The following is a 27,517-nucleotide window of genomic DNA, read 5'->3' as shown; positions in this document are numbered from 1 at the left end:
AAATTCAACAAAGTAAAAATTGAAGCATTACGTGATTTACCTATTTTCTAATAAAAACTTCACATGGAACACGTTCATTACCTTTAAAAGGTCTAAAATCAACCTGGACATGAGAAATTTGCATTAGTTCACATCAGAATTGGTAGGTCAATTTGAGCATTCCACATACATGAAAGAACTCCGATCAATTTTGGTTAAAACGCCCATGAAAAACAAACTATTACGTTCAGCATATAATTACATGGAATTTGATTCTAAGCATAGCTGAGTGATCAATTTGAATTAAGCAGATAACGGTTTTTCAGCAAGCGGGAGTTTCTACTGAAAAACACTGAAAAAGCTAATATGAGAGGCATTTGGAAAATTATGATGTGTTCGCTGTGTTCGAGGTGAAATTTCAAAGAGAAAATGTGCGCTGTGGTGCTCAATTTCTCTCTCTATCTCAGAATCTGTTAGACTTAGGGTTTTTATTTATCTACCAAAAGGAAAAAAAATTTAAACAAATAAAAATTAAGACAGCCTTGACAGAAGTTTTTTCCAGAAAACAGTTACTTTTTTCACGTAGCCTTCGCCTTCTCCTTAAGGATAATATTTTGAAAAATCTATTTTGACTAGTGATTATCAGAGGAAAGCAAACTTAGTTCAATTACAATAATTTGGAACTCGTATACTTAGCTGGTTAGTGAATTGAAATAGGATGATGGATATAGGAGACTAATTTGAAATAATTAAAGCAAGAGCAGTTATGGAACAAAGTTTATTAAAATAATCAGGAGGTAAAAAAATGAGCTTCAGTCAGGTACTACGCTATTCTTAGCTACTTCATAGAAAAATAGTCTTGAATTTACTTATAATGATCTCTCATTGTAAAGAGTGCTACCTTTTTTCAACAAAAAACTTAGGGATTAAGAAGCCGCATTCCTTTAAAAAACAGCCAAATTGCATTTTAAGGAAATAGAGTTAAAATACTACTTCCAGAAGCTGATTCCTGAAATGTGACAGCGACTAATCTGATCTTCTCGGAGACCTATAGAAGAAGGTGTAAATGAAACATGCAGGCTATGAAGCCCAATTCACATGGTCCCTTATCATCCGACAAAAGCAGTTGAAAGATTGAATGAAAAGTTAAAAAAACCATGGAAAAATTTGATTCTATTACTGTTGTGTGATATCGTTACATCGACAATCAGGTATTTCAGTTAGCTTTCAGTTCTCTAAGATATAGTTTCGGATAGTGTCGGTCAAAAGATTTTAGTATAACTTTCCATCTGATTGGCTCTGGTTGTCGGATGAAAAGTTGTACAAATAATTGAGGGTGACAGCGGATACGGTTTAACTTTCCATCTGACTGCTGTGTTCTTGTGTCAGTATCACATGAATTGACTTTTCATTCAATAAAAGCAGAAGAAAAGTTGAAAGAAATGCTTGACCGTTTGAATTGGGCCTGACAGGAGGATAGTACCGCATTGTTAAATTTCAAATTACATTAACTTCTTAAGTAGGTAGACCTTTATGAGTAACAAAAGATTACTGTGATCAAAGTAACAAACATTTTCTATTAACTTTTTTCTTCCAATGAGAGAAAAAAGTAGAGGAAAAACTTCAACAAAAAATACTTTTAAAAAGAGCCACTAAAAACAAGTGGCTGAATATCTGCCTATTATTACCTTTTGTCATGTTTTCAACAGCTTTCTTTTGTGATTGTTGGTAAGATTAGCGATGCATTATTGCTTTTACAGCTAACTTCAGACTAAAAATATGATTTTGTTCTGTCTTGCAGATGCGCATAAAAAAAAGAACCTCCACAGAGAACCGGAGATAGAGAGAACCAAAACAACAATTTACAGGTTGAACTCGGAACTAGAGAGTCAAGTCGCATCATTGATCCTCCCCCTACCTAGTGCCGAAACAAAGAACGAAATGCCAGCTGCTGGATTAAGGATGACAGTTGTGATCAGCATGAGAAGAAGGGACTGGGCCATCCTCATTTTCTAACTTTCCTAGGCTAATCTTTCAGTGATTTAGTATTCTAATAATTTTTTGCCTTTGATTTTACTGAAAGTGATAAGTTTTTTTAATTTGACGTGCATCCACAAGATGGGGCAAAAGTACATTTTTAGCTTGAGGATGGCGGTGAAAGCCATAATACATCGCTAAACTACTGACAACCATGAAGGAAAGCAGTTAAAAAATGATGAGAGGTAAAAATAACTGTACTACTGCTATAATGACTACCACAGTCAATATTATGTCTATTTGGCATGATCATGAAAGCAGATCAATCTTCCAAAAATATTTAAAAGGACAACAAAAATTCATCCGTAACAATTGAATAACAAAAGAAGATACTGATTAACAACTCTATGTACAGAGAGACATTTTAACATTTTCCACACTTCAATCATGCCGCATCGATCATGAGCATGACTGTAAATGTTTTGTGAGGGACCAAAGACCCATTCACTATCGACGTACGACTGACGGTATGAAGTGGCTACAAGCACTCACATTTTTCGTGGGGCACCAGCCTTCTAGCTACGCTTATGGCAATGAAATTACTTAGATAAGCTCATAACAAAATGAACATTACAAACTGGTTGTCGACAATTTTGTTTCGTCTTTGGCAGTGATAACATTTATGGAGGCACCATGTTTGATTAAATTATTTACAACCTTTTCACCAGAATTTCCAACTGCTATCGATCGCTTTATTTCGTCTTTAGCTTCACTCATAATTTCTGAGGCACCTCGCTTGATTAAAGTGTTTGCAACTTCTTCGCCAAAATTTTCGACAGCTGCAAGCTTTGATAGACTAAATGATCCAGCAGCGATTCCAACAAAATTTTTTTTCTCCAGATGCATAAGTTTCCTGAAACAGATGGATATGAGAAAAGTGTAAGTTTTAACTAGTAGACAGACATACGAAATAAGAAAAAACGTAATTAAGAATCAATAAATGAAGAGAAAATGATTTAACAACCACATGTAAGATACAATAAAAAAAAGCTTGAAATGAGGGGATGGACACTGTGTCTGGTTAATTTTAAAGTTTAAAAATAAAATTAGTAAAATGCAACTAAAGTTTTAGAGAGCCAATTTTTGAAGTCACTATTCTGATCTTCAACAATGAAAGTTTGGATTTTCAAAGCTACCAGTAATTTGAGAATAGTCTTCAATGAGCTAGTTTGCCAATTTTGCAGTTCAAATATGGTGAAGCTCATAACTTGTGAACAAAACACAGACTAAAAAACTCAAACCTTTTTTTTACAGTTTGACCTGTATACAAATGCAAAGTGCTATGAAAGGGAGCAGCAATTTCACCGAATGGGCATCCACTAGGGGTCAGCAAGTTTTCGACTTCTTACGCTACCTATAGTTTATTTGCAACTTTCGATTCAAAACCGTTTTACTAGGTAGTGCTGCTGGGTATCAAACAATAAAATTTCCACCTTTCAGAAAAATAATAAAATAGATGCTATGCAGTAACATATCCAATGATGGGTCAGTTGTGCTGGTCTCAAAATCGTGTGTTGATGCTTGACTCTTGTAGAATAGCAAAAAATAATAAGATCTGTCCAAACCGCAGCTTTCTACGTTTAATATTAACCAAGATATCGCCCTTTGAAAATTCAGGTTTTTGACGTCATCCACTGCAGCAGTGACACCCTTGGTTTCTTCCTCTTTTGTTCGATCAGTGATGCAGAGGGTGGAATGTGAAACTTCAGTGACGTTAAACATAAACAGTAACTCAAGAAACAGACAGATTTGCACTTTAAAGATCTTCTTATCAGAAGATAACGCACTCACCGCGACAAGATTAGGCGGTCAGTCAGTTCACCTCAGTTTGTTTACGTTTAACGTCACTGAGGTTTCGCATTACACCATCTGCATCACTGATCAAACAAAAGAGGGAGAGACCAAGGGTGTCACTGCTGCGGTGGATGATGTCAAAAGCCTGACTTTTCAAAGGGCAACATCTCGGTTATTATTGAACGTAGAAAGTTGCGGTTAGGACAGATCTTATTAATTTCAGCTAATCTACAAGAATCAAGCATCAAAACATGAGTCTATGACCAGCGCAACTGACCCATTAAAAACACTTTATTTCCGGCCGTCTCTATTAGTCCCCAGTGTGCACCGGCTGTGTCTAACGATAAATGCCCCCTTCCAACCAGCCCCAGTCCATGAATAATGGGTGAGATAATACTGTCCTCAGGAGTGGTGGCAGAAATAGCAGGCACCTGCTTCAAAAAATTTTGAAAAATGTATTGCTTTTCTCCGACACTTTTGAGCACACTAATACCAAAACGTCCTGTGTGAGATACTTTTAGCCACTGATTCTTGTTTTTGAAGCGGCATACAAATATGATGTGATTCACTGTTTCTGATCCCTCCCTTTCCTACAATCTTGCACTATTGTAATGCACCTTAGGTTACGGTAGCCTGAAGCTTTTTTTGTGGATGCTATGTGGGTCCTTTTTTTCACGATGGTCAATCAGCAAAAGGAGTTCCAAGAATCTGTTCAAAAAAAAAAAAAAATGTGCAGTTTTTGTTACTTGGATTTTTACACAAACCAGCAATTCAGTTTTCCTTCCTCTCTAAATACACTAATACAATGACTCCAACCCCCTCTTTCCCAAGTTTACTGCACAATACTTGAAAGCTCCGTAAGATGAAAATTTGTCTACAGCCCGGACTAACAATAAATTCTAAAACCAATGATAGATTTTTAAAAATAATGCCTATGATTGTTGAGTGATGCAGAAGTGAAGGATTGTATGGACAATGTGATAATTCTCTAATTTGAGGCTTTTAACGCTGCACTTACGATTTAGGTTCCTCAGTTTCATCAGAGTCAGGGCATGCTTCATTTAAATTCAATTTTTCTTCAAGCTTCAGCTCTTTCTTCCCATTTAAACTCCAAACAGCACCAACAAATTGAATCGTATTATTAATGAATTTTGAGTAAACACCGACAGGAGCCGAACAACCTCCTTCTAGTTTTCGTAGAAAACTTCTTTCAGCAATGACACAGCAGACAGTTTCAAAATCATGCAGTGATTCCAATAATGATAGGGTTTTTGGGTCATTTTCACGACACTCGACTCCAAGAGCTCCCTGCCCAACAGCGAAAAGCATTTCCTCTCCATCTAAGACCTGCAAAAATATCAAAAACATGAATGCACTTGGGGTCCTCAGAAACTCAAGTAGTACAGTTCTTCTTGCAGACATGTTTATTAATTGAAGGCCTTATTCGTAGCTTTTTAAATTAGCCTCCAGTGGTCCTGACCATTCATTCTGTGACCACTAAGGTGCAGTGAATAAAACGAGACTTTTTCTGCCCGGCACTTTGAGACGTTCCAGCATTAGTTATTAATCTCCAATGGTCATGTACAAACATCATCTGGTAAAAAAAACAGATGCAGTTATCTCAACATTAAATCATCTCATCATTTTTCAAGTGATTGGTGCTTTTTCCTACTGTATTAAGTCCTGGACTAACTGATAGTAAATGAAGAATTTCAAAAACAATGCATATTTTGTCTGTCATTTTACATTAACCAAAGACAAGAAAACATGATAAATGATACTCGTAAATTTTTTTCCAAACCAACGCATCAAACAAGAAAAAATAATTGAGAACGAACTCTCATCTCAATGCTGAAAATACATACCTGTCCAATACGATCCAGCCATCCCATTCTTTTAACACCTGCAGATGCTAAAATAATAGCAGCATAGCTGTTTTCTTCCGAGGTCAATTTTCTAAATCTTGTCTCAAGATTGCCCCGAATATTTTCTACGGTGAATTGAGGATAGTTGCGGCGAAGTTGAGCAGTCCTCCTGAGTGAACTTGTGCCTGACCAAACCAAAAATCTCCATCAACATAAACAAATCACTGACATTTTTTGGAATCTCAGAAGTTTTTGTTATCCCATAAGAATCTTTGATCATGAATGTCTTCGGTATGTATTTTGAAAATGGGAAGAATGCTAAATCCAAAACTTTGGGGTAACAAAAGTCCGTGAAGGTGAGCACATTCTTTCAACTACATCCAATGTGACTAATCTATGAGTAGGGGAAACGAATGTCCAGTTTGATGTAGTTGAATTTTTTTGTAGAATATGTTTGAATTTATAAGATAGAATTGTCTTACCTATAACACTTCTTTCTGGAAGTTCCTTCAGCTTTTTGCCTTCATACTTTCCATTTAAGAGAACAACATCTCTTGCATCTTCTCGCCTGAGAAAAAAAAAGAAGCAAAATGATGAATGGGGCCATGAGATCATAGAATTTTTTCTATTGGTAACCGGATAAGTCAGATTACAGAAATGACACTTGAAGTGACTCACACTTTAAGTTAGAGTTGAAGTAGCACCACTTCACAGATAAATTGATTCATTTCTGAATCAGCTTTCACTCAACATCAGAAAACTTTGACTCAAAATAAAACCCTTATCAAAAATGGAGGTGAAAAAAGACTCTTAACACATTCCCATTTTACAAGTATAACCTATTATGCAAAAACCGGGCCTAAAATACATTGACAAGTGAATCACATCATGAGCAAATTTATCGCTATTTCTCGGACTCTCCATGAGACAGTGCCACATAAATCGCTACAGTTGTTATCAGGTGCTCTACAAGCCTGTCATAGTTTTTACCCATTTGCTAAAGGAAATTTTCATAAAAAAATAGTATGTGAATGGGTTAATGATATACCTAGTCATGGGAACATGGAGTAGACCACATAGTGATAGAAAACCATTCATACATTAAAAATTTTACAAATCGACCCCTGAGTGAATATTGATAGCTAATGAACAATACCGCCTACCTGCAAACTGACAATTTTGTAGAACAAAGAGAAAACTTTGCAATTTCTGTAATTTTAAGGTCCAATTTGCAATTTTTTCATACTTACAGCTTCATTGCAGCACTCCCCTACAGAATTGAAAAAAAACTAAAATCATCAGCTTGCATACTTCATACTGCAGAATGCGGCAAAGTCGCTAACTCATTTTTGCCAAAATTGTCAGTTGGGCAGTATTGCTCGTTAGCCCTCAATATCATGTTTGTACACTCGAGCATCTAGTTCATAAAGAAATTTCTGCTTGCGTCAAATCATGAACGGCATTTAGTCCTCAGCCTTAGCTAATTAATTTACTTTATTTCAAGGTTATTGCGGTTTTCAAAAATTTTATGAAAGCGCAGAACAAAAAATAATAGTAAATACCCAATAGAAAGAAAATGAGTTACTTTCAAAATCGATGAAAGCTAACTGGAATGCAATTCGACTCTGATGGACATTGATTGTCCTTCTGAGAAGAACATTCTAACTTTTTCTAACTGATTCTAGCCAATATATACCTACTTAGATCAATAATATCACTTAAAACTTAAAAAAAAAAAAAAAAAAAAAAAAAAAAAAAAAAAAAAAAAATGCGAAAGTCAAATTTTTTGGGTTTGTTAAGGACTACCACTTCAGTAACAATGATATCAAGTTTAAGATTGATGTGTGAAATCTTCTTCGCAATAACTGTCTTTTACATGGAAGTTTGATTACGTAACACTTCGATGGTGAAATTACTCATTTCATTGAGTTTGTAGACTTCCTGTCATACTTCATTTTTTGAATGGAAAAAAACGCCAAGTTATTTTTTGAAAGCTTCCCTAATTTATTTCACTGTGTGAGGAATATTCTGTAAAAATTTCAAACGATAGGGTAGGTTAGTTCTCTTTCGATAAAATAAAATGAGAATGGAGATTTTAAGACACCTAAACGAGCGACGCATCCCTCCAGCTTCACCCTTGATTTAATACAATACTGAGTCCTGACCTTGTCTAGTGGTCCATTAGCGGTCCATTAGGGTGGAAAAGAGAAGAAAAAGCTGTGTTCACTTATGTTTTGTGCAATGCAAGGCTGATAGCAATGCAATAAGTATCAAGTAAGTATTATTTTTTTTGTTTGTATTTTCATAGGTAAATTTGGTATATTTTCTTGGTATATTATTGATATTAGGTAACTTACCTACATACAGCTCCTAAAACTAAACCTTCCGGTAAAGTGGTGGGTAAATCTTTCAGTGAATGAACAGCAAAATCAACCCTCTTCTCTTTCAGTGCAATCTCTAATTCAGCGGTGAAGAGACTTTTTTCACCTATTTTCGGCAGGGATTTGTGCAGTTCTTTGTCACCAATGGTGTCCATAGACTCTGAAAAATAAATGAATAATAAATGAGTGAAAAATTTAGATTGAGCGTACTATCACTGAACAGCTTCTTTCAGTATACAGACAGCTGCATTTCATTCATTTGAGGATCAAGGAGTAACTTCCAACACACTACGACTGATTATCAAAAATCCATAATTTAGACATCCATTTATGGATTATCGAGAAATCTTGCCGAAATGCAATTCAAATACAAGTGACCGTCAATGGGAAGAGACCTTTAAACAAAAGATAAACATAGTAGAGTGATATTTGTTTCATGAGTTGGAAGATTGAAATTTCGTTTTTGACCTAAATCAATTCATGATGCAAGAAGTTTTTAGCTTTCCTTTTGTTACAACCATTTTTTTTCTTTTTGCTCTTTTCTTACGAGCAGAGGCCATAATCAAACAGATACCATGCTAATTTCAAGCTTATGTGAGCCAGCTTTCCTATTTTTGTATACAATTAGGTGCTCATACGGTCTAGGAGTTTCTGCACTCCTATTTTAAAACTTAAAACGGTAAGTTAGAGGCAGATTGGTTTTGAGTCTTGTCCTAGAAGAGGATATCGATGGCCAAAGTGTGAAACCATGTCGTCACCTTCCCGGCAAAGTATCACAAGCGCCACTTTGCCAACTTTTCAAGAGACACAAAAAACTGAATTGCGACCGTAAAAGACGGATGTTTGGCTTGAAACTTGAAATATAGATCCAGCACACCTCCCTGCTTCGAATTTTAATAAAATTTCTTCAAAAAAACGGGTTTTTCTTTGAAAATTGGCGCTTGTGATATCGGCTTCTCGGGGCACTCTGAGAATCTATTGGCGCTTGTGATACGAAAGCCCATCAAATTTAACGGAGTTTTTTCCATATTTCTTCATTTTTAATCTAAAAAAAAATATTATTTTCGTATGTAAATGTATCTTATTAATTCAAAACTACCCATAACTCAACTTTAATAAAAATAGCGCTTGTGATACTTCGGCCGAAAAGTGACGAATCGCTCCAAGTCATTCCAAAAGTTGTTGATACTAATATCGAAAATCAATCTCAAAGATGAGCGATTATTCCCAACTTGGCGCTTGTGATATTTTTCTCTTACATGGCGCTTGTGATACGAAAGTTCGTCAACTTCAATGGAGTATTTTAAATATTTATTTATATTTAGTCTAAAAAAAATATTATATTCGAAATAACGAGATGTAATTACATGCGAAAATAATTTAGTTTCAAGTCATTCCGAAGACTGCCGTGACAAAAATTGTAAAACAATCAGAAAGGTAGGCGGTTGCCGAACTTGGCGCTTGTGATACTTTTCTCCCAAATGGCGCTTGTGATACGAAAGTACATCAACTTTAATCGACTTTTATTCATATTTCTACATATTTGTTGTAAAAAAAAGGATTATTTTCGTATGTAAATGCATCTCGTTATTTCGGAACTATTCATAACTCAATTTCGGTAAAAATGGCGCTTGTGATACTTTGCCGGGAAGGTGACGATGTATCTCTAATGCGGTACTTTAAAATTTCTGCCTCTACCAATTTTATTTTCTCCAAGAGAAGCATGCCATTTTTTTAACTTGAAATTCATACAAAATATTCTACTGTCAGAGAAGAAAAATCAGGAAAGTTTGCAAGAAAATGTTGACCAGTTTTCCAAAGAAATAAAATGAAGTATGACAGGAAGTCTGCAATATCACAGAGGGGAGGTACACGGTTTCGCCCTTTGGCTATTGATAAACATGATAGCATTTTTATTTGAAAATTCAAAGGCTTAAACATAGCATATTGAAATTGAAATACCTTCGCATACCTTCATAGCATATTGAAACTGATAAAAACTTCAGATCATATCTTCAATTTCATTGGACACTTTTTGTACGACATCATTTTAATATTCCAAAACACAATAGATACCTACCTATTTCAAAATTCAAATGAGGATGCAGTTCTTTCAGCCTGTTTATCACAAAGTTTGTCTGAATCATTGCTAGCTGTAAAATTTAAAAGCAAGGAGGCATTAAATCATAAAAGGCATGGAGAAAATACATTGAAGGAAATATACTTGTGATTGTACGTATGTATAAAATTGTGATCCAAATGATATGAGCTATGTGTATTACTTAAATCAGTTCAGACATTAAGATTCCGAAAGAGAATAACAAGCAAGATCATGACAAGAGAGGTGTAATTTCATCCTCTGAATATCTGTTTTCATATTTGTTCAGATTATTCAATGTAGCAAAATTAGTTAGTGGTATACTAATAATCATGTTGTTAGCTCCACACGTGTACAAACAGATGAGTTAACTATGGCGATCTCAAATAGCATTACTCTGTTAAGGTGATTCGATGGACGCTATATTTTATGTCAGAACGGCATGCGATATATCGCATCAATTGGCTCCATTTTTTCAGCTACTCGTCATTTTTCTCCAATTTTGAGATCGCAATTCTGTTGTCAGGAGACTAAAGCACTCACTTACCAATTTAAACAAAGAAATTCAACATAATAAAGGCGTGTTTTTTAGAGAGAAAACATCGCATTCGATGCTGATATCGAAAGTGCACTCGAATGCGATATTTTCTTTCTAAAAAAAACCACACCTTTATTACATTGAATTTCTTTGTTAAATTTGGTGAGTGCTTTAGTCTCCTGACAACAGAATTACGATCTCAAAATTGGAGAAAAATGATGAGTAGCTGAAAAATGGAACCAATTGATGCGATATATTGCATGCCGTTCTGACAAAAAATATGGCGTCTATCGAATCACCTTAAGTTCATTATACACAGTAATTCTGCAGCAAGAAATGCCGATTATTCAACGAGATACATGCCATGTTGATTTAATTTTAGTTCCTGCATATGACAACCGTTGGTAAGTTAGATGACATGTTTCTCTCTACTTGAGTCAAAGTAAGAAACCACCCTTAAACTAAAATTAGTAGACCTCACAGATGCCGCTTGAAAGAATGCAAACACACAAGTCAAAATTCATGAGAGTTGCGGTTCAAAATGTGACATCATTAAAAGACTATCCTGAAATTGGATAACACTAAATTTGTTGTTTATTTATGTACCCCCTCTTCTCTCAATCTCTGTGATGCTGGCCAATATAACACCGTGCAGGGTCCTGCTTCTAAAAAGTATGTAACGATGATTCATACCTTCATTCCTACCAACTCCCTAAAAGAGTACAGTCAAAGGCAAAAATAGCGTGCAACTTACTAAAAAGTAACACAAATCCAAGGAACATCGGACCATAGAGAACAGAAAAAAATTTTTACCTTGCTCTTGCGAGAGCCAACTTTGATAACCTCGGACTCAGACATGCTGGTGGACTTTGGAGAAAGAAGTGTGAGACTTCGTCACGTAGAGGTACACTTCATTAACTTCAAGACATAACAATGCACAAAATACTTAGAACATGACTATGAAATGAGCGCTTTTATTCTTCCTGCAAATGACGTGACACAATTCCATCGCTCAGTACTTTCACTGGTTGAGATGTGATAATGTGGAACGCTTGGAGGTTAAACATGTTGCTCGCGGCATGTAAACAATCTTCGATACATCGTGAAAAGTGATAACAAATCGATCGGTCGATGGAATTGCGATGGAGGGATGGAGCGCTTTCCTTATCAATCGTGTTATCAATGTTATCATTTATCAACAATTTCTTAATTATAATAATGTCATTGCTGTCAGTAGCATCAAAAGCGGCGTTCACGGTGTCTGTAGGTTATTATTACCTTGGTGAACCCAGCTACCACGCCAGCTGCCATCCCAGCTCCACGGAGGAGTCCACAGCACCGCCGGTACCGCGCGATGTTTTTGACACTGTTAGTAACTACACGGTGCCCATGAAGCAATGCAGTACCTCGCTCCCATATACTAAGACCTACTGTAACAGCATTCCTTCGAATTCTTATAACTTTAAATTACGAGGAAACGTGATTTCGATTGTTATAAATGATTTCTACTCCACAACCCCATTGGGAACAAAACGACATCGGCGGAGGGGGGAGACGACGACGATATCTTCAGCAATCAATTCTTACGATTGAAAATCCTGATAATCGGGCCTTAAAGATTTTCGTGCCAGATCTTGATATGCAATCTTAATACCCCACTATATAGTGCTTCTAACCACACCATCCCCTAACCCTGATCGAGATTCAGATGGGCGGGAGGGGGGATGATATACCTCAGCTGCCACGTTAGGCGCTGGTCGGCCGGCGGAAAATCCCGGAAAACAGGCCGGAAGATTTTCGTGCCAGATCACGCTATGCAATCTTAATACCCCACTATGTAGTGCTTCTAACCACACCATCCCCTAACCCTGATCGAGATTCAGATGGGCGGGAGGGGGGATGATATACCTCAGCTGCCACGTTAAGCGCTGGTCCGCTGCGGGAAAATCCCGGAAAACAGGCCGGGAAGATTTTCGTGCCAGATCACGCTATGCAATCTTAATACCCCACTATATTGTGCTTCTAACCACACCATCCCCTAACCCTAATCGAGATTCAGATGGGCGGGAGGGGGGATGATTCACCTCAGCTGCCACGTTTAACGCTGTTCGTTCCGTGGAAAATCCCGGAAAACAGGCCGGGAAGATTTTCGTGCCAGATCACGCTATGCAATCTTAATACCCCACTATGTAGTGCTTCTAACCACACCATCCCCTAACCCTAATCAAGATTCAGATGGGCGGGAGGGGGGATGATTTACCTCAGCTGCCACGTTTAACGCTGTTCGTTCCGTGGAAAATCCCGGAAAACAGGCCGGGAAGATTTTCGTGCCAGATCACGCTATGCAATCTTAATACCCCACTATGTAGTGCTTCTAACCACACCATCCCCTAACCCTGATCGAGATTCAGATGGGCGGGAGGGGGATGATATACCTCAGCTGCCACGTTACGCGCTGGTCGGCTGCGGGAAAATCCCGGAAAACAGACCGGGAAGATTTTCGTGCCAGATCACGCTATGCAATCTTAATACCCCAATATGTAGTGCTTCTAACCACACCATCCCCTAACCCTGATGGAGATTCAGATGGGCGGGAGGGGGGATGATATACCTCAGCTGCCACGTTACGCGCTGGTCGGCTGCGGGAAAATCCCGGAAAACAGGCCGGGAAGATTTTCGTGCCAGATCACGCTATGCGATCTTAATACCCCACTATGTAGTGCTTCTAACCACACCATCCCCTAACCCTGATCGAGATTCAGATGGGCGGGAGGGGGGATGATATACCTCAGCTGCCACGTTAAGCGCTGGTCCGCTGCGGGAAAATCCCGGAAAACAGGCCGGGAAGATTTTCGTGCCAGATCACGCTATGCAATCTTAATACCCCACTATGTAGTGCTTCTAACCACACCATCCCCTAACCCTGATCGAGATTCAGATGGGCGGGAGGGGCGATGATATACCTCAGCTGCCACGTTAAGCGCTGGTCCGCTGCGGGAAAATCCCGGAAAACAGGCCGGGAAGATTTTCGTGCCAGATCACGCTATGCAATCATAATACCCCACTATATTGTTTTTCTAACCACACCATCCCCTAACCCTAATCGAGATTCAGATGGGCGGGAGGGGGGATGATTTACCTCAGCTGCCACGTTTAACGCTGTTCGTTCGTGGAAAATCCCGGAAAACAGGCCGGGAAGATTTTCGTGCCAGATCACGCTATGCAATCTTAATACCCCACTATGTAGTGCTTCTAACCACACCATCCCCTAACCCTGATCGAGATTCAGATGGGCGGGAGGGGGGATGATATACCTCAGCTGCCACGTTAACGCTGGTCGGCTGCGGGAAAATCCCGGAAAACTGGCCGGGAAGATTTTCGTGCCAGATCACGCTATGCAATCTTAATACCCCACTATATTGTGCTTCTAACCACACCATCCCCTAACCCTAATCGAGATTCAGATGGGCGGGAGGGGGGATGATATACCTCAGCTGCCACGTTAGGCGCTGGTCGGCCGGCGGACAATCCCGGAAAACAGGCCGGGAAGATTTTCGTGCCAGATCACTCTATGCAATCTTAATACCCCACTATGTAGTGCTTCTAACCACACCATCCCCTAACCCTGATCGAGATTCAGATGGGCGGGAGGGGGGATGATATACCTCAGCTGCCACGTTAAGCGCTGGTCGGCTGCGGGAAAATCCCGGAAAACTGGCCGGGAAGATTTTCGTGCCAGATCACGCTATGCAATCTTAATACCCCACTATATTGTGCTTCTAACCACACCATCCCCTAACCCTAATCGAGATTCAGATGGGCGGGAGGGGGGATGATTCACCTCAGCTGCCACGTTTAACGCTGTTCGTTCCGTGGAAAATCCCGGAAAACAGGCCGGGAAGATTTTCGTGCCAGATCACGCTATGCAATCTTAATACCCCACTATGTAGTGCTTCTAACCACACCATCCCCTAACCCTGATCGAGATTCAGATGGGCGGGAGGGGCGATGATATACCTCAGCTGCCACGTTAAGCGCTGGTCCGCTGCGGGAAAATCCCGGAAAACAGGCCGGGAAGATTTTCGTGCCAGATCACGCTATGCAATCATAATACCCCACTATATTGTTTTTCTAACCACACCATCCCCTAACCCTAATCGAGATTCAGATGGGCGGGAGGGGGGATGATTTACCTCAGCTGCCACGTTTAACGCTGTTCGTTCCGTGGAAAATCCCGGAAAACAGGCCGGGAAGATTTTCGTGCCAGATCACGCTATGCAATCTTAATACCCCACTATGTAGTGCTTCTAACCACACCATCCCCTAACCCTGATCGAGATTCAGATGGGCGGGAGGGGGATGATATACCTCAGCTGCCACGTTAAGCGCTGGTCCGCTGCGGGAAAATCCCGGAAAACAGGCCGGGAAGATTTTCGTGCCAGATCACGCTATGCAATCATAATACCCCACTATGTAGTGCTTCTAACCACACCATCCCCTAACCCTGATCGACATTCAGATGGGCGGGAGGGGGGATGATATACCTCAGCTGCCACGTTACGCGCTGTTCGTTCCGTGGAAAATCCCGGAAAACAGGCCGGGAAGATTTTCGTGCCAGATCACGCTATGCAATCTTAATACCCCACTATGTAGTGCTTCTAACCACACCATCCCCTAACCCTGATCGAGATTCAGATGGGCGGGAGGGGCGATGCTATACCTCAGCTGCCACGTTAAGCGCTGGTCCGCTGCGGGAAAATCCCGGAAAACAGGCCGGGAAGATTTTCGTGCCAGATCACGCTATGCAATCATAATACCCCACTATATTGTTTTTCTCTAACCACACCATCCCCTAACCCTAATCGAGATTCAGATGGGCGGGAGGGGGGATGATTTACCTCAGCTGCCACGTTTAACGCTGTTCGTTCCGTGGAAAATCCCGGAAAACAGGCCGGGAAGATTTTCGTGCCAGATCACGCTATGCAATCTTAATACCCCACTATGTAGTGCTTCTAACCACACCATCCCCTAACCCTGATCGAGATTCAGATGGGCGGGAGGGGGGATGATATACCTCAGCTGCCACGTTAACGCTGGTCGCTGCGGGAAAATCCCGGAAAACAGGCCGGGAAGATTTTCGTGCCAGATCACGCTATGCAATCTTAATACCCCACTATGTAGTGCTTCTAACCACACCATCCCCTAACCCTGATCGAGATTCAGATGGGCGGGAGGGGGGATGATATACCTCAGCTGCCACGTTAACGCTGTTCGTTGCGGGAAAATCCCGGAAAACAGGCCGGGAAGATTTTCGTGCCAGATCACGCTATGCAATCTTAATACCCCACTATGTAGTGCTTCTAACCACACCATCCCCTAACCCTGATCGAGATTCAGATGGGCGGGAGGGGGGATGATATACCTCAGCTGCCACGTTAAGCGCTGGTCGGCTGCGGGAAAATCCCGGAAAACAGGCCGGGAAGATTTTCGTGCCAGATCACGCTATGCAATCTTAATACCCCACTATATGTGCTTCTAACCACACCATCCCCTAACCCTGATCGAGATTCAGATGGGCGGGGGGGGGATGATATACCTCAGCTGCCACGTTAAGCGCTGGTCGGCTGCGGGAAAATCCCGGAAAACAGGCCGGGAAGATTTTCGTGCCAGATCACGCTATGCAATCTTAATACCCCACTATATTGTGCTTCTAACCACACCATCCCCTAACCCTAATCGAGATTCAGATGGGGGGGGGGGGATGATTACCTCAGCTGCCACGTTTAACGCTGTTCGTTCCGTGGAAAATCCCGGAAAACAGGCCGGGAAGATTTTCGTGCCAGATCACGCTATGCAATCTTATACCCCACTATGTAGTGCTTCTAACCACACCATCCCCTAACCCTGATCGAGATTCAGATGGGCGGGAGGGGGATGATATACCTCAGCTGCCACGTTTAACGCTGGTCGTTCCGGGAAAATCCCGGAAAACAGGCCGGGAAGATTTTCGTGCCAGATCACGCTATGCAATCTTAATACCCCACTATGTAGTGCTTCTAACCACACCATCCCCTAACCCTGATCGAGATTCAGATGGGCGGGAGGGGGGATGATATACCTCAGCTGCCACGTTAACGCTGTTCGTTGCGGGAAAATCCCGGAAAACAGGCCGGGAAGATTTTCGTGCCAGATCACGCTATGCAATCTTAATACCCCACTATGTAGTGCTTCTAACCACACCATCCCCTAACCCTGATCGAGATTCAGATGGGCGGGAGGGGGGATGATATACCTCAGCTGCCACGTTAAGCGCTGGTCGGCTGCGGAAAATCCCGGAAAACAGGCCGGGAAGATTTTCGTGCCAGATCACGCTATGCAATCTTAATACCCCACTATAGTGCTTCTAACCACACCATCCCCTAACCCTGATCGAGATTCAGATGGGCGGGAGGGGGGATGATTACCTCAGCTGCCACGTTTAACGCTGTTCGTTCCGTGGAAAATCCCGGAAAACAGGCCGGGAAGATTTTCGTGCCAGATCACGCTATGCAATCTTAATACCCCACTATGTAGTGCTTCTAACCACACCATCCCCTAACCCTGATCGAGATTCAGATGGGCGGGAGGGGGGATGATATACCTCAGCTGCCACGTTAAGCGCTGGTCGCTGCGGGAAAATCCCGGAAAACAGGCCGGGAAGATTTTCGTGCCAGATCACGCTATGCAATCTTAATACCCCACTATATTGTGCTTCTAACCACACCATCCCCTAACCCTAATCGAGATTCAGATGGGCGGGAGGGGGATGATTTACCTCAGCTGCCACGTTTAACGCGCTGTTCGTTCCGTGGAAAATCCCGGAAAACAGGCCGGGAAGATTTTCGTGCCAGATCACGCTATGCAATCTTAATACCCCACTATGTAGTGCTTCTAACCACACCATCCCCTAACCCTGATCGACATTCAGATGGGCGGGAGGGGGGATGATATACCTCAGCTGCCACGTTAAGCGCTGGTCCGCTGCGGGAAAATCCCGGAAAACAGGCCGGGAAGATTTTCGTGCCAGATCACGCTATGCAATCTTAATACCCCACTATGTAGTGCTTCTAACCACACCATCCCCTAACCCTGATCGAGATTCAGATGGGCGGGAGGGGGGATGTTATATCTCAGCTGCCACGTTTAACGCTGTTCGTTCCGTGAAAAATCCCGGAAAACAGGCCGGGAGATTTTCGTGCCAGATCACGCTATGCAATCTTAATACCCCACTATGTAGTACTTCTAACCACACCATCCCCTAACCCTGATCGAGATTCAGATGGGCGGGAGGGGGGATGTTATATCTCAGCTGCCACGTTTAACGCTGTTCGTTCCGTGAAAAATCCGGAAAACAGGGCGGGAAGATTTTCGTGCCAGATCACGCTATGCAATCTTAATACCCCACTATGTAGTGCTTCTAACCCAGGCCCTATTTTCCCTGATCGAGATAGGGAAAGAGGGGAAGGGGGATGATATACCTCAGCTGCCACGTTTAACGCTGCTCGGCCAATGGAAAATCCCGGAAAACAGGCCGGGAATATTTTCGTGCCCGATCACTCTCTGCGATCTTAATACACCAGTATGTAGTGCTTCTATCCCAGGCCCTATCTTCCTCTGATCGAGATAGGGAAAGAGGGGAAGGGGATGATATACCTCAGCTGCCACGATTAACGCTGCTCGGCCAATGGAAAATCCTGGAAAAAAGGCCGGGAAGATTTTCGTGCGAGATCACGCTATGTGATCTTAATACACCAGTATGTAGTGCTTCTAACGCAGGCCCTATCTTTCTCTGATTGAGATAGGGAAAGAGGGGAAGGGGGATGATATACCTCAGCTGCCACGATAAACGCTGGTCGGCCGGCGGAAAATCCCGGAAAGCAGGCCGGGAAGATTTTCGTGAGCAAAAATGGGTCGTGTGTGGCGTTGCTCTACTGATAAGAATTGTGTAGCAGTGTGTGTAACTGATAACAACAGTAATTGTAGTGAAAGGCGTCCATACGCAGTTCTCTTAAAAAATTGTTATTCATTGTCTAAGAGCTCTTTAAGCCAAATACGAATCATTTATCTGCGCGGTGTTGCTAGATTGTGTGAATAAATACAATTGCGAAAATATTTTGGGCGGAAATGTCAATCTAAGATTTTGTGTGAAAATGTCAAAATCGGAAATTTTGTTTGGAAACCTCGGCCTTCCTGGCAGCATAACCCTTTTTAGGGACCTACTCGGTAACTCCCGCCGCAAGCAGTGGCGAAGCAATCCTCGCTCCTGTAATTTTCGTCGTCAAACACTAATTTTTGGTCAAAAACTCATAAACACCCAAACAATGGCTCCTAATTCAAAATTTAGGTCACTGCGGCAAGGCACCGTCCTCTGTGATGTCGCGAACGTAGAATCGAGCAGCAGAAGAGGAGGAGTAGGAGGAGAAGGAAGATGAAGGAATAGAGGCAGAAGAAAAGGAAGAAGCGGACGAAGAGGGGAAAAAGAAGAGGAGGAAGCAGAAGAAGATGACAAAAAAAAAGAGCAGGAAGCAGAAAAAAAAATAAGAACAGTGAGAAGAGAAAAAAGAAGAATGGGAGTAGGAAGAAGAAGAAAAGAAAGATGATGAAGAAGAAATGGAAAATGATGAGTAGAAAGAAGAAGAAAAATGGCATGTGTATATGTGTAATGGTGGGCACCCCTTTTCAACTGAGCCCCTGATCAATTGAAAATATTCTTTGAATGACTAAGACTTTGTAAGATCGGGGTTGGTTCTTCAATTTCAATTAATCGTCCTTATTGCAGAACATTTTCTAAATCTAGGGGGAACTCAACTTTTGACAGCAATCTTCTTTAAACTAATCATGAATGTAATGTTGTCTACTGAACTCTAACAGTAAAAAATGGTTATGAGCATTTAAAACTTTATTTTCCTTGAAATTCTAGTTCTCTTTCAGGGTCCACGGTAAGGACAAAAAGTCTTAAAAAAGTGAAAAGTCATTTGAACCAACCTGTACTTAGAAAGCAGAGTCATCATATGTTGAGACAAATGCGAAGACATTGACAATTGTCAGTCACTGATTAGCTCTGAATCAGCACCACTCCAACAGGATAATACCGGTCAACCGTCAACAGGTCAATCTAGGGGGTACCTATTGATAATACATGCAGTCAGATAATGGCACCGCACTGATGAGTGGTGACATAAGCAATACTTGACTTTTGTCTCAACATACAATGACAATCATTGAACCTGAGTGATTGAAGAAAATTTATTGAATTGAGAGGGACTTTAAGTTCAGTTCAAACAAAAAAAAAAAAAAACAAAAAACAAAAAAAAAAACCAATGCGCCAAACATACTTTTTTCATGGACAATCCTGATCTCACTTCTTCTACTCTATTGCCTGATCTACAAATCAAGTATATCTGCAATATTCAAGTTTATCCTGGCTTATGAAAATCACAAGAATCCTGAGCATTTCTATTTGTCATGATTTTTTGCTCCTCCTACTTTTCTGCTGCCTTAGAATACATGTAGGTATGCACAACGCCTCTTTACAACCCTCTGTCCTGAAAAATGATCCACTTGATCTCATCCATTATTTTAAGTAAATACCTCTGAAAACTTAGGAGTATTGACTTGACGATACGTAATGGTTATTATCAGTGTAATTTAGTGCAGACATCTTAAACTTACATACTTGATTGATCGATGACTTCCCGAAGCAGAGCCACAGAGACTACTTCCTTGAATACTGAAAGGGATCCAGAAGTGTAACTGCTTGCCGATGCAATGAAGCCTCTTCCATCAATATACACATCCATTGTAAGGTTTTCATTACACACATTTTAACTTCCACACACTGCACAATCCTTGTAACTACATTCACGTGGACACTGCACCTGCCGTTGCTTTGTAAATAAATAAACAAACAAACACACCGAATTTGTTAGGTTAGGATGGCGGTTGGTAGCTGTATAGGTAGAGGGAGGGGAACGCGACGTCATCAGTGGTGTCAAGTAGTGCTATCACGGAATGGGACTTAAAAGTATGGAAATAATTAATAATTACGCAAAAAACAATCATGATGTGATATTATATCTGTTGAGGCATACCTATCGACGGTGAAACACCCAAACCACATTTCTCGTCTGCGGTGTTTCGAAATCTCCGCTCCTATATTTTATTTCTTTAGAGGAGAAAAAAATCAATATCATTCTTTGAAGTTTTCATAGATTTTCTTCGCACAGAGAAGGAAAAACACGGGAGTTTTCATGAACTACCGTAGAGCGGGTTTCCGCTTAAAAAATAAATTATGACAGGACATCTGCAACGTCGCAAACCGAGATACATGGCAAATGAGGTGGTCTCCCGGGAGACTATTTTAGATTGGAGGGTATGGATTCGATCGAATAATGAAAACGTGAATCGATCGACAAATTATTGAAAAACCTGCGTCAATTCGATCGACATGAATCGACAGTAAGATGAAAACGTGAATCGATCGACATGAATCAATCGACACATATTCGATCGACATTTAATTTAAAAACACCCGTGTCTATTCAATTGACATGAATGGATCGAAAAATGAAAACGTGAATCTATCGACACCGATTCGATCGACAAACGTGAATCGATCGAAAAACCTGTGAATGGATCGACAAACCCGTGAATGGATCGACACCAGATGGAAAATCCTTATTTTGATATCCCAATCCAGTTTGACAACTCTATGGATCCCCTCTTGACCTGCGAATGATCGGCTGCATCGTTTCTGTTTGAAGGGGGTTTATGTTCCGATGTGGAAAATCTGCTTTCTTGACGAGGGCGAGGCGGCGAGTAGTACAGATAAGATGATTCCTAATATCCGAATGTGATTATTTCTGCAATGATCGACTGCCTCGTAGCAACCGGAAGTTGGCTGACCTACATGAGGCACAACTTCCAAAAATAGGTCCAGCATTTAGTGCTTCAATTGCGCTTAATTGTTCCTCAAGTTTCAGCTCATACCGCCAAAGGGTTCAAAAACTACAGCCTAAAAATGAAATGGTGTAAGCCAACTTCACGCCCAAAAACAGTTTTTTTTTTTTTTTTTTTTTTACTTTTGCGGAAAACTGTTGATGCTAAAAATTGTGCGTTGCGCCTCTCATTTAGTGTTTCAGATTTTCTCTCGATATCCGAAGAGATTTTTGAAATCCGTCGAACCGTTCCCTCGCCAGAACCAAAAAACCGCGTCTTTTGAACGACCACTCAAACTGCTAAAAGACAACTTTTTTTAAAAAATTTTCGGAAACAATTTTGTGCTTTGCGTCTAATATTCAGTGCTTCAGTTGTTCTTTCGGTATCTGAAGGAATTTTTGAAATCCGTCGATCCGTTCCTTCGCCAGAGTCAAAATACCGGCACTCGAGCGCGCTGATTCGGCCCCGGTTTGAAGATCCCGCGCAAACATTCCGGATCTTTAGCAGCGGCTATCTGGGACTGCGGAAGATTCGAGTTCCGCCCGCGCATGAATTGGATTTTCTTTGCGGATTTAACCTATTAATTATATGAAGTTAGGTGTAATTTTCCTTAACGAAAATGACTCTCCTTTTTTTTTCGAAGGCTAAATTTTATTCCATCCAGGTATGCCTATACGAAGCTCCGATTTATGTACCGGGTCGGCCAGAAGTTCAAGGACGGTCGGCTAACTTTTGAACGGCTGAACGTGCGGAAGATGAAATTTTTGAGAATGTTTCTATAGATCATTAGGGGCTACATATTCGCGCATGCAAAATTTCGGAGGTCCGCCCCCGGGTGCCTGCGCGGACCCTAATTAAAAATTCTCAAATGGTATCCCCCCGTTTTAAATTTTAAATCCGTTTAAAAGAAAATTGAAAGAAAACAATTTTGACGTGAAGAAAAGGTGTTCCCGATTTTACGTTTCCGACACACGGTATAAGTTTGAAATGGACCTAATTTCAAAAATTCATAAGTGCAACTTAAATTGTCACAGAGAAACACACGAGAGGTGTAGGTGGAAATCAAGAATCATCAAGAGAGTATGATTAAGAGTATTTGTAAGAACAAATCATTACTCTATATAAAGCTGCTGTTCCCACTCACTCTGCCCCCCCCCCCCTAGATAAAAATTGGCCGAAGCGATTTCCTTTAAAATTGGTACACGTAGTCCGGGTTCTTATGTTCAAAAAAAAGCTTCCCGTGGAGCGGTAAGTGAAGCAAGTGTGAAAAATATCTTAATCTCTTCATTTCGATGCGTAAAAAAAGAATTTTGATGTTGTCAAGCTCAATTTTGCGTCTAACCCCCCAAAATCAAGATGGCGACCAAAATGGTGGCTCGGGGGGTGAAAATTATGGAATTTAATTTTGATGTCATGGTTGGGATCAATTCTTATGTAATTTTGGTCGTAGAATCCGAATTTGAGGTCCAAAATACTCTCCGACCCAAAGGGGTGCCCCAAATCCAAGATGGCCGCCAAAATCTCCAAGATAGGGTCAAAACTTCGATACGTATGTAAAAGTGCCAAGTAGGGTGTCCTTGGTAGGGTTCTTTGGGTCGTAGATTTTACCTCTGATGTCAAAAACTTACCACGGATCCATTGAAGCCCAAAAAAATCAAAATGGCGGCCAAAAGGGCTGCCGTTGCGGGTGAAATATTTTGTTGAGGCAAATATCGTCGAATGAGGTGTCACTGTATAGGTTTTTTGGGTCGTAGATTCCAAAAATGAGGTCCAAATAACAAAATAAGCTGATAGAAGTTCTCCAAAAGCCAAAATGGCGGCCATAATGACTGCCGCCCAGGCATTGAACGCGTTTGAACAGTAGGGTGTCCCATTTTGGACGTTACAAAAAAAAAATTGCGAAATCCAACAGTGATACCTGCCAAAAAGTTGTCTCATAGTTAGAAAAAAAAAGCACAAAAAAATCTCAGGGTCGTAGCTAAAGTTTGAGTGGTCCCGCAAGGTACTTCAGATGTTTCACCGATTTCTGATCTTGGCAATCGTGGCGATCTTGCAGATTTTTTTTCGGTAAATGCAATCGAGGTAAAAAGTCGCAAAGGCGGATAATGAGACTTCTGATACTATATTTTAAGAGAAAAATAACAATTTGGACCCACGAGGATCAGAATCCCTCGTTCTTAGCTCTCAAAATGCAAAAATCAGCGATTTTAGCATTTTGTAGTCAAACCGCTGCTCGACCGTCGCTCGACTTAAATGTCGCGGCATTTGACGCGCTGTTTCACAATGATGCCATTGTAGGAGTAAAAAGTCCTTCAAGTAATGTTCATAAGAGGTGTAAGAGGGTCACTTTGGCCAATTTTTGTTGCTTTTAAACATTGAGCTCATTGCTTAAAATGTTTTTTGTTTTTTGTTTTTTTTGTTAATATAATTTTCCTGTTTTTCATCATTTTTTAAAATGGATTAAAAAGGGCGACTCATCTTACACCAAAATTGAACTCCTTTGGCGAACAATGTACGTAGATGGTCAAATACTTCCTCTAAAAAAGTTTTTGGATTCAAAGCCTCCCAAAAAAGCCGATGTTGCCATATTTTATCCCCGAAAACACAAAAAACCGAGTACCTATATTTCAGTATTTGGAGGCTGTTCCTCACCGAGATCATCAAATTTCAGCAAACCTTGAATTTTCATACGTTATGACCATATTACTAGTAATTATGTACATGTGTTTATCTATACAGCCTCCCTGCACCGCGGCGCGACGTTGCCACATACCATCGATAAAATTCGATAGAAATCCGCGTTTCCTTAGATTTGAGCCATTTTTTCGGATATTGCACATGGAATACATATGGGTCATTCCACGTCAACGCAACCAAGCTCGGAACCCGACCCCCTCCGATTTGGCTGAAAATTGGTATACGGGGTCTTTATATCATATTAAGAAACCAATTTTGAAGGGTTTTCCCATCTGACGCCCCGTTCGCGAGATATCGACCCCCAAAGATGGGGTGAATTTTAGCGGTTATCAAAACAGCCCGTTTTAGCGATTCTCATTTTCTCCACTTCCCTCTCTTTGACTCTCCATAGCGAGACTCTTTATCAATTCATCATGCTTTGAAAGAGTGTTTCTAGAACAATTTTTCATGTAGATTCTGAATATGCCATCGAAATTGAGCTAAAAATTATTTAAATGGCCGTAATTCAGGCTTTTGTAAAATTTACTATTTTTTTGCCATTCAATGTTCAAACTGAATTATCCAAAATACAGTTTCTCCGATTTTCGATTTTTTTGTTTTATACTTCAAGCTTAAGATATATACTTTTGGTTGATATACTTTTTTCAATTTCTATCGGACGGTTAAGGGCCTAAAAAAATTCAAGTAGGCCAAAAAAATGTCAAAAATTGGTAAAAAAAGACGAAATTACCGGCAATGTGTGAGTACTTCATAGAACAGTGCAAAGAGCGCGCTAAATATGCTCGTACAATTGGAGTAACATCCTCGAACTTTTTTTTATGGGGCTCGGCCCTTCTCGCATTGCAGGGTCCAGCCCTACATTCTTCAGGACCCAGCCCTACCTTCTCCAGGGCCCAGCCCTATGTGGTTAGTGCTCGGCCCCGCCTCAGGTAGGACTGGGCCCTGAGGCAGGTAGGGCTGAACCTTAACTTCAGCATGGGCCTACCCCTCCGATGTTTAGGTGAAGCAATTTTACCTACCCCGGGTGTAGGGCCGGCCCTGCCCCGCATGTCCCAACCCTAAACTCGTTTTTTCCGTGGAGATAGAAGGGGATCATACCTTGTGCCAATATCCATTATTTTAAGACCCTGCGCTTATTGACGACCCATTTCTTACGAATTCTAAGCATAAAAGGCATTCTAAGCTAAAACGGGGGGTTACCATTTGAGAATTTTTAATTAGGGTCCGCGCAGGCACCCGGGGGCGGACCTCCGAAATTTTGCATGCGCGAATATGTAGCCCCTAATGATCTATAGAAACATTCTCAAAAATTTCATCTTCCGCACGTTCAGCCGTTCAAAAGTTAGCCGACCGTCCTTGAACTTCTGGCCGACCCGGTACATAAATCGGAGCTTCGTATAGGCATACCTGGATGGAATAAAATTTAGCCTTCGAAAAAAAAAGGAGAGTCATTTTCGTTAAGGAAAATTACACCTAACTTCATATAATTAATAGGTTAAATCCGCAAAGAAAATCCAATTCATGCGCGGGCGGAACTCGAATCTTCCGCAGTCCCAGATAGCCGCTGCTAAAGATCCGGAATGTTTGCGCGGGATCTTCAAACCGGGGCCGAATCAGCGCGCTCGAGTGCCGGTATTTTGACTCTGGCGAAGGAACGGATCGACGGATTTCAAAAATTCCTTCAGATACCGAAAGAACAACTGAAGCACTGAATATTAGACGCAAAGCACAAAATTGTTTCCGAAAATTTTTTAAAAAAAGTTGTCTTTTAGCAGTTTGAGTGGTCGTTCAAAAGACGCGGTTTTTTGGTTCTGGCGAGGGAACGGTTCGACGGATTTCAAAAATCTCTTCGGATATCGAGAGAAAATCTGAAACACTAAATGAGAGGCGCAACGCACAATTTTTAGCATCAACAGTTTTCCGCAAAAGTAAAAAAAAAAAAAAAAAAAAAACTGTTTTTGGGCGTGAAGTTGGCTTACACCATTTCATTTTTAGGCTGTAGTTTTTGAACCCTTTGGCGGTATGAGCTGAAACTTGAGGAACAATTAAGCGCAATTGAAGCACTAAATGCTGGACCTATTTTTGGAAGTTGTGCCTCATGTAGGTCAGCCAACTTCCGGTTGCTACGAGGCAGTCGATCATTGCAGAAATAATCACATTCGGATATTAGGAATCATCTTATCTGTACTACTCGCCGCCTCGCCCTCGTCAAGAAAGCAGATTTTCCACATCGGAACATAAACCCCCTTCAAACAGAAACGATGCAGCCGATCATTCGCAGGTCAAGAGGGGATCCATAGAGTTGTCAAACTGGATTGGGATATCAAAATAAGGATTTTCCATCTGGTGTCGATCCATTCACGGGTTTGTCGATCCATTCACAGGTTTTTCGATCGATTCACGTTTGTCGATCGAATCGGTGTCGATAGATTCACGTTTTCATTTTTCGATCCATTCATGTCAATTGAATAGACACGGGTGTTTTTAAATTAAATGTCGATCGAATATGTGTCGATTGATTCATGTCGATCGATTCACGTTTTCATCTTACTGTCGATTCATGTCGATCGAATTGACGCAGGTTTTTCAATAATTTGTCGATCGATTCACGTTTTCATTATTCGATCGAATCCATACCCTCCAATCTAAAATAGTCTCCCGGGAGACCACCTCATTTGCCATGTATCTCGGTTTGCGACGTTGCAGATGTCCTGTCATAATTTATTTTTTAAGCGGAAACCCGCTCTACGGTAGTTCATGAAAACTCCCGTGTTTTTCCTTCTCTGTGCGAAGAAAATCTATGAAAACTTCAAAGAATGATATTGATTTTTTTCTCCTCTAAAGAAATAAAATATAGGAGCGGAGATTTCGAAACACCGCAGACGAGAAATGTGGTTTGGGTGTTTCACCGTCGATAGGTATGCCTCAACAGATATAATATCACATCATGATTGTTTTTTGCGTAATTATTAATTATTTCCATACTTTTAAGTCCCATTCCGTGATAGCACTACTTGACACCACTGATGACGTCGCGTTCCCCTCCCTCTACCTATACAGCTACCAACCGCCATCCTAACCTAACAAATTCGGTGTGTTTGTTTGTTTATTTATTTACAAAGCAACGGCAGGTGCAGTGTCCACGTGAATG

The 27,517-nt window shown here is 40.9% G+C and overlaps 1 protein-coding gene across 3 annotated transcripts; it reads right to left on the bottom strand.

The window, feature by feature from the left end:
- Window positions 1-738: 738 nt before the first annotated feature.
- LOC109042840 (porphobilinogen deaminase) lies at window positions 739-20,647 on the bottom strand. Of its 3 annotated transcripts, none has more exons than XM_072302838.1 (7): window positions 20,404-20,647; window positions 10,137-10,209; window positions 8,033-8,216; window positions 6,158-6,243; window positions 5,676-5,860; window positions 4,829-5,157; window positions 739-2,869 (listed from the first exon to the last, which is right to left on the bottom strand). In XM_072302838.1, exons 2-7 carry the CDS (start codon window positions 10,201-10,203, stop codon window positions 2,587-2,589), a joined length of 1,134 nt encoding a protein of 377 aa, XP_072158939.1. In that variant the 5' UTR covers window positions 10,204-10,209; window positions 20,404-20,647; the 3' UTR covers window positions 739-2,586. The 3 variants fall into 3 exon arrangements, with proteins under 3 accessions (XP_072158939.1, XP_072158938.1, XP_018915316.2); XM_072302837.1 differs by having other exon boundaries at window positions 20,408-20,647; XM_019059771.2 differs by lacking the exon at window positions 20,404-20,647 and adding an exon at window positions 11,506-11,772.
- Window positions 20,648-27,517: the final 6,870 nt, after the last annotated feature.

Source organism: Bemisia tabaci, chromosome 7 (assembly GCF_918797505.1).
Source record: "Bemisia tabaci chromosome 7, PGI_BMITA_v3".
Taxonomy (NCBI): Eukaryota; Metazoa; Arthropoda; class Insecta; order Hemiptera; family Aleyrodidae; genus Bemisia; species Bemisia tabaci.
This window is presented reverse-complemented; position numbering and strand designations above follow the sequence as displayed.

What these genes read in the sequence shown, in the direction of transcription:
- LOC109042840 (XM_019059771.2), bottom strand. Translation starts at nt 11,550, where the DNA reads ATGTCTGAGTCCGAGGTTATCAAAGTTGGCTCTCGCAAGAGCAAG. An exon ending in TTGGCTCTCGCAAGAGCAAG is followed by an intron (nt 10,210 to 11,505) that starts GTAAAAATTTTT and finishes TAAATTTTACAG; the next exon opens with CTAGCAATGATTCAGACAAA. An exon ending in GAAACTGAGGAACCTAAATC is followed by an intron (nt 2,870 to 4,828) that starts GTAAGTGCAGCG and finishes CATCTGTTTCAG; the next exon opens with GAAACTTATGCATCTGGAGA.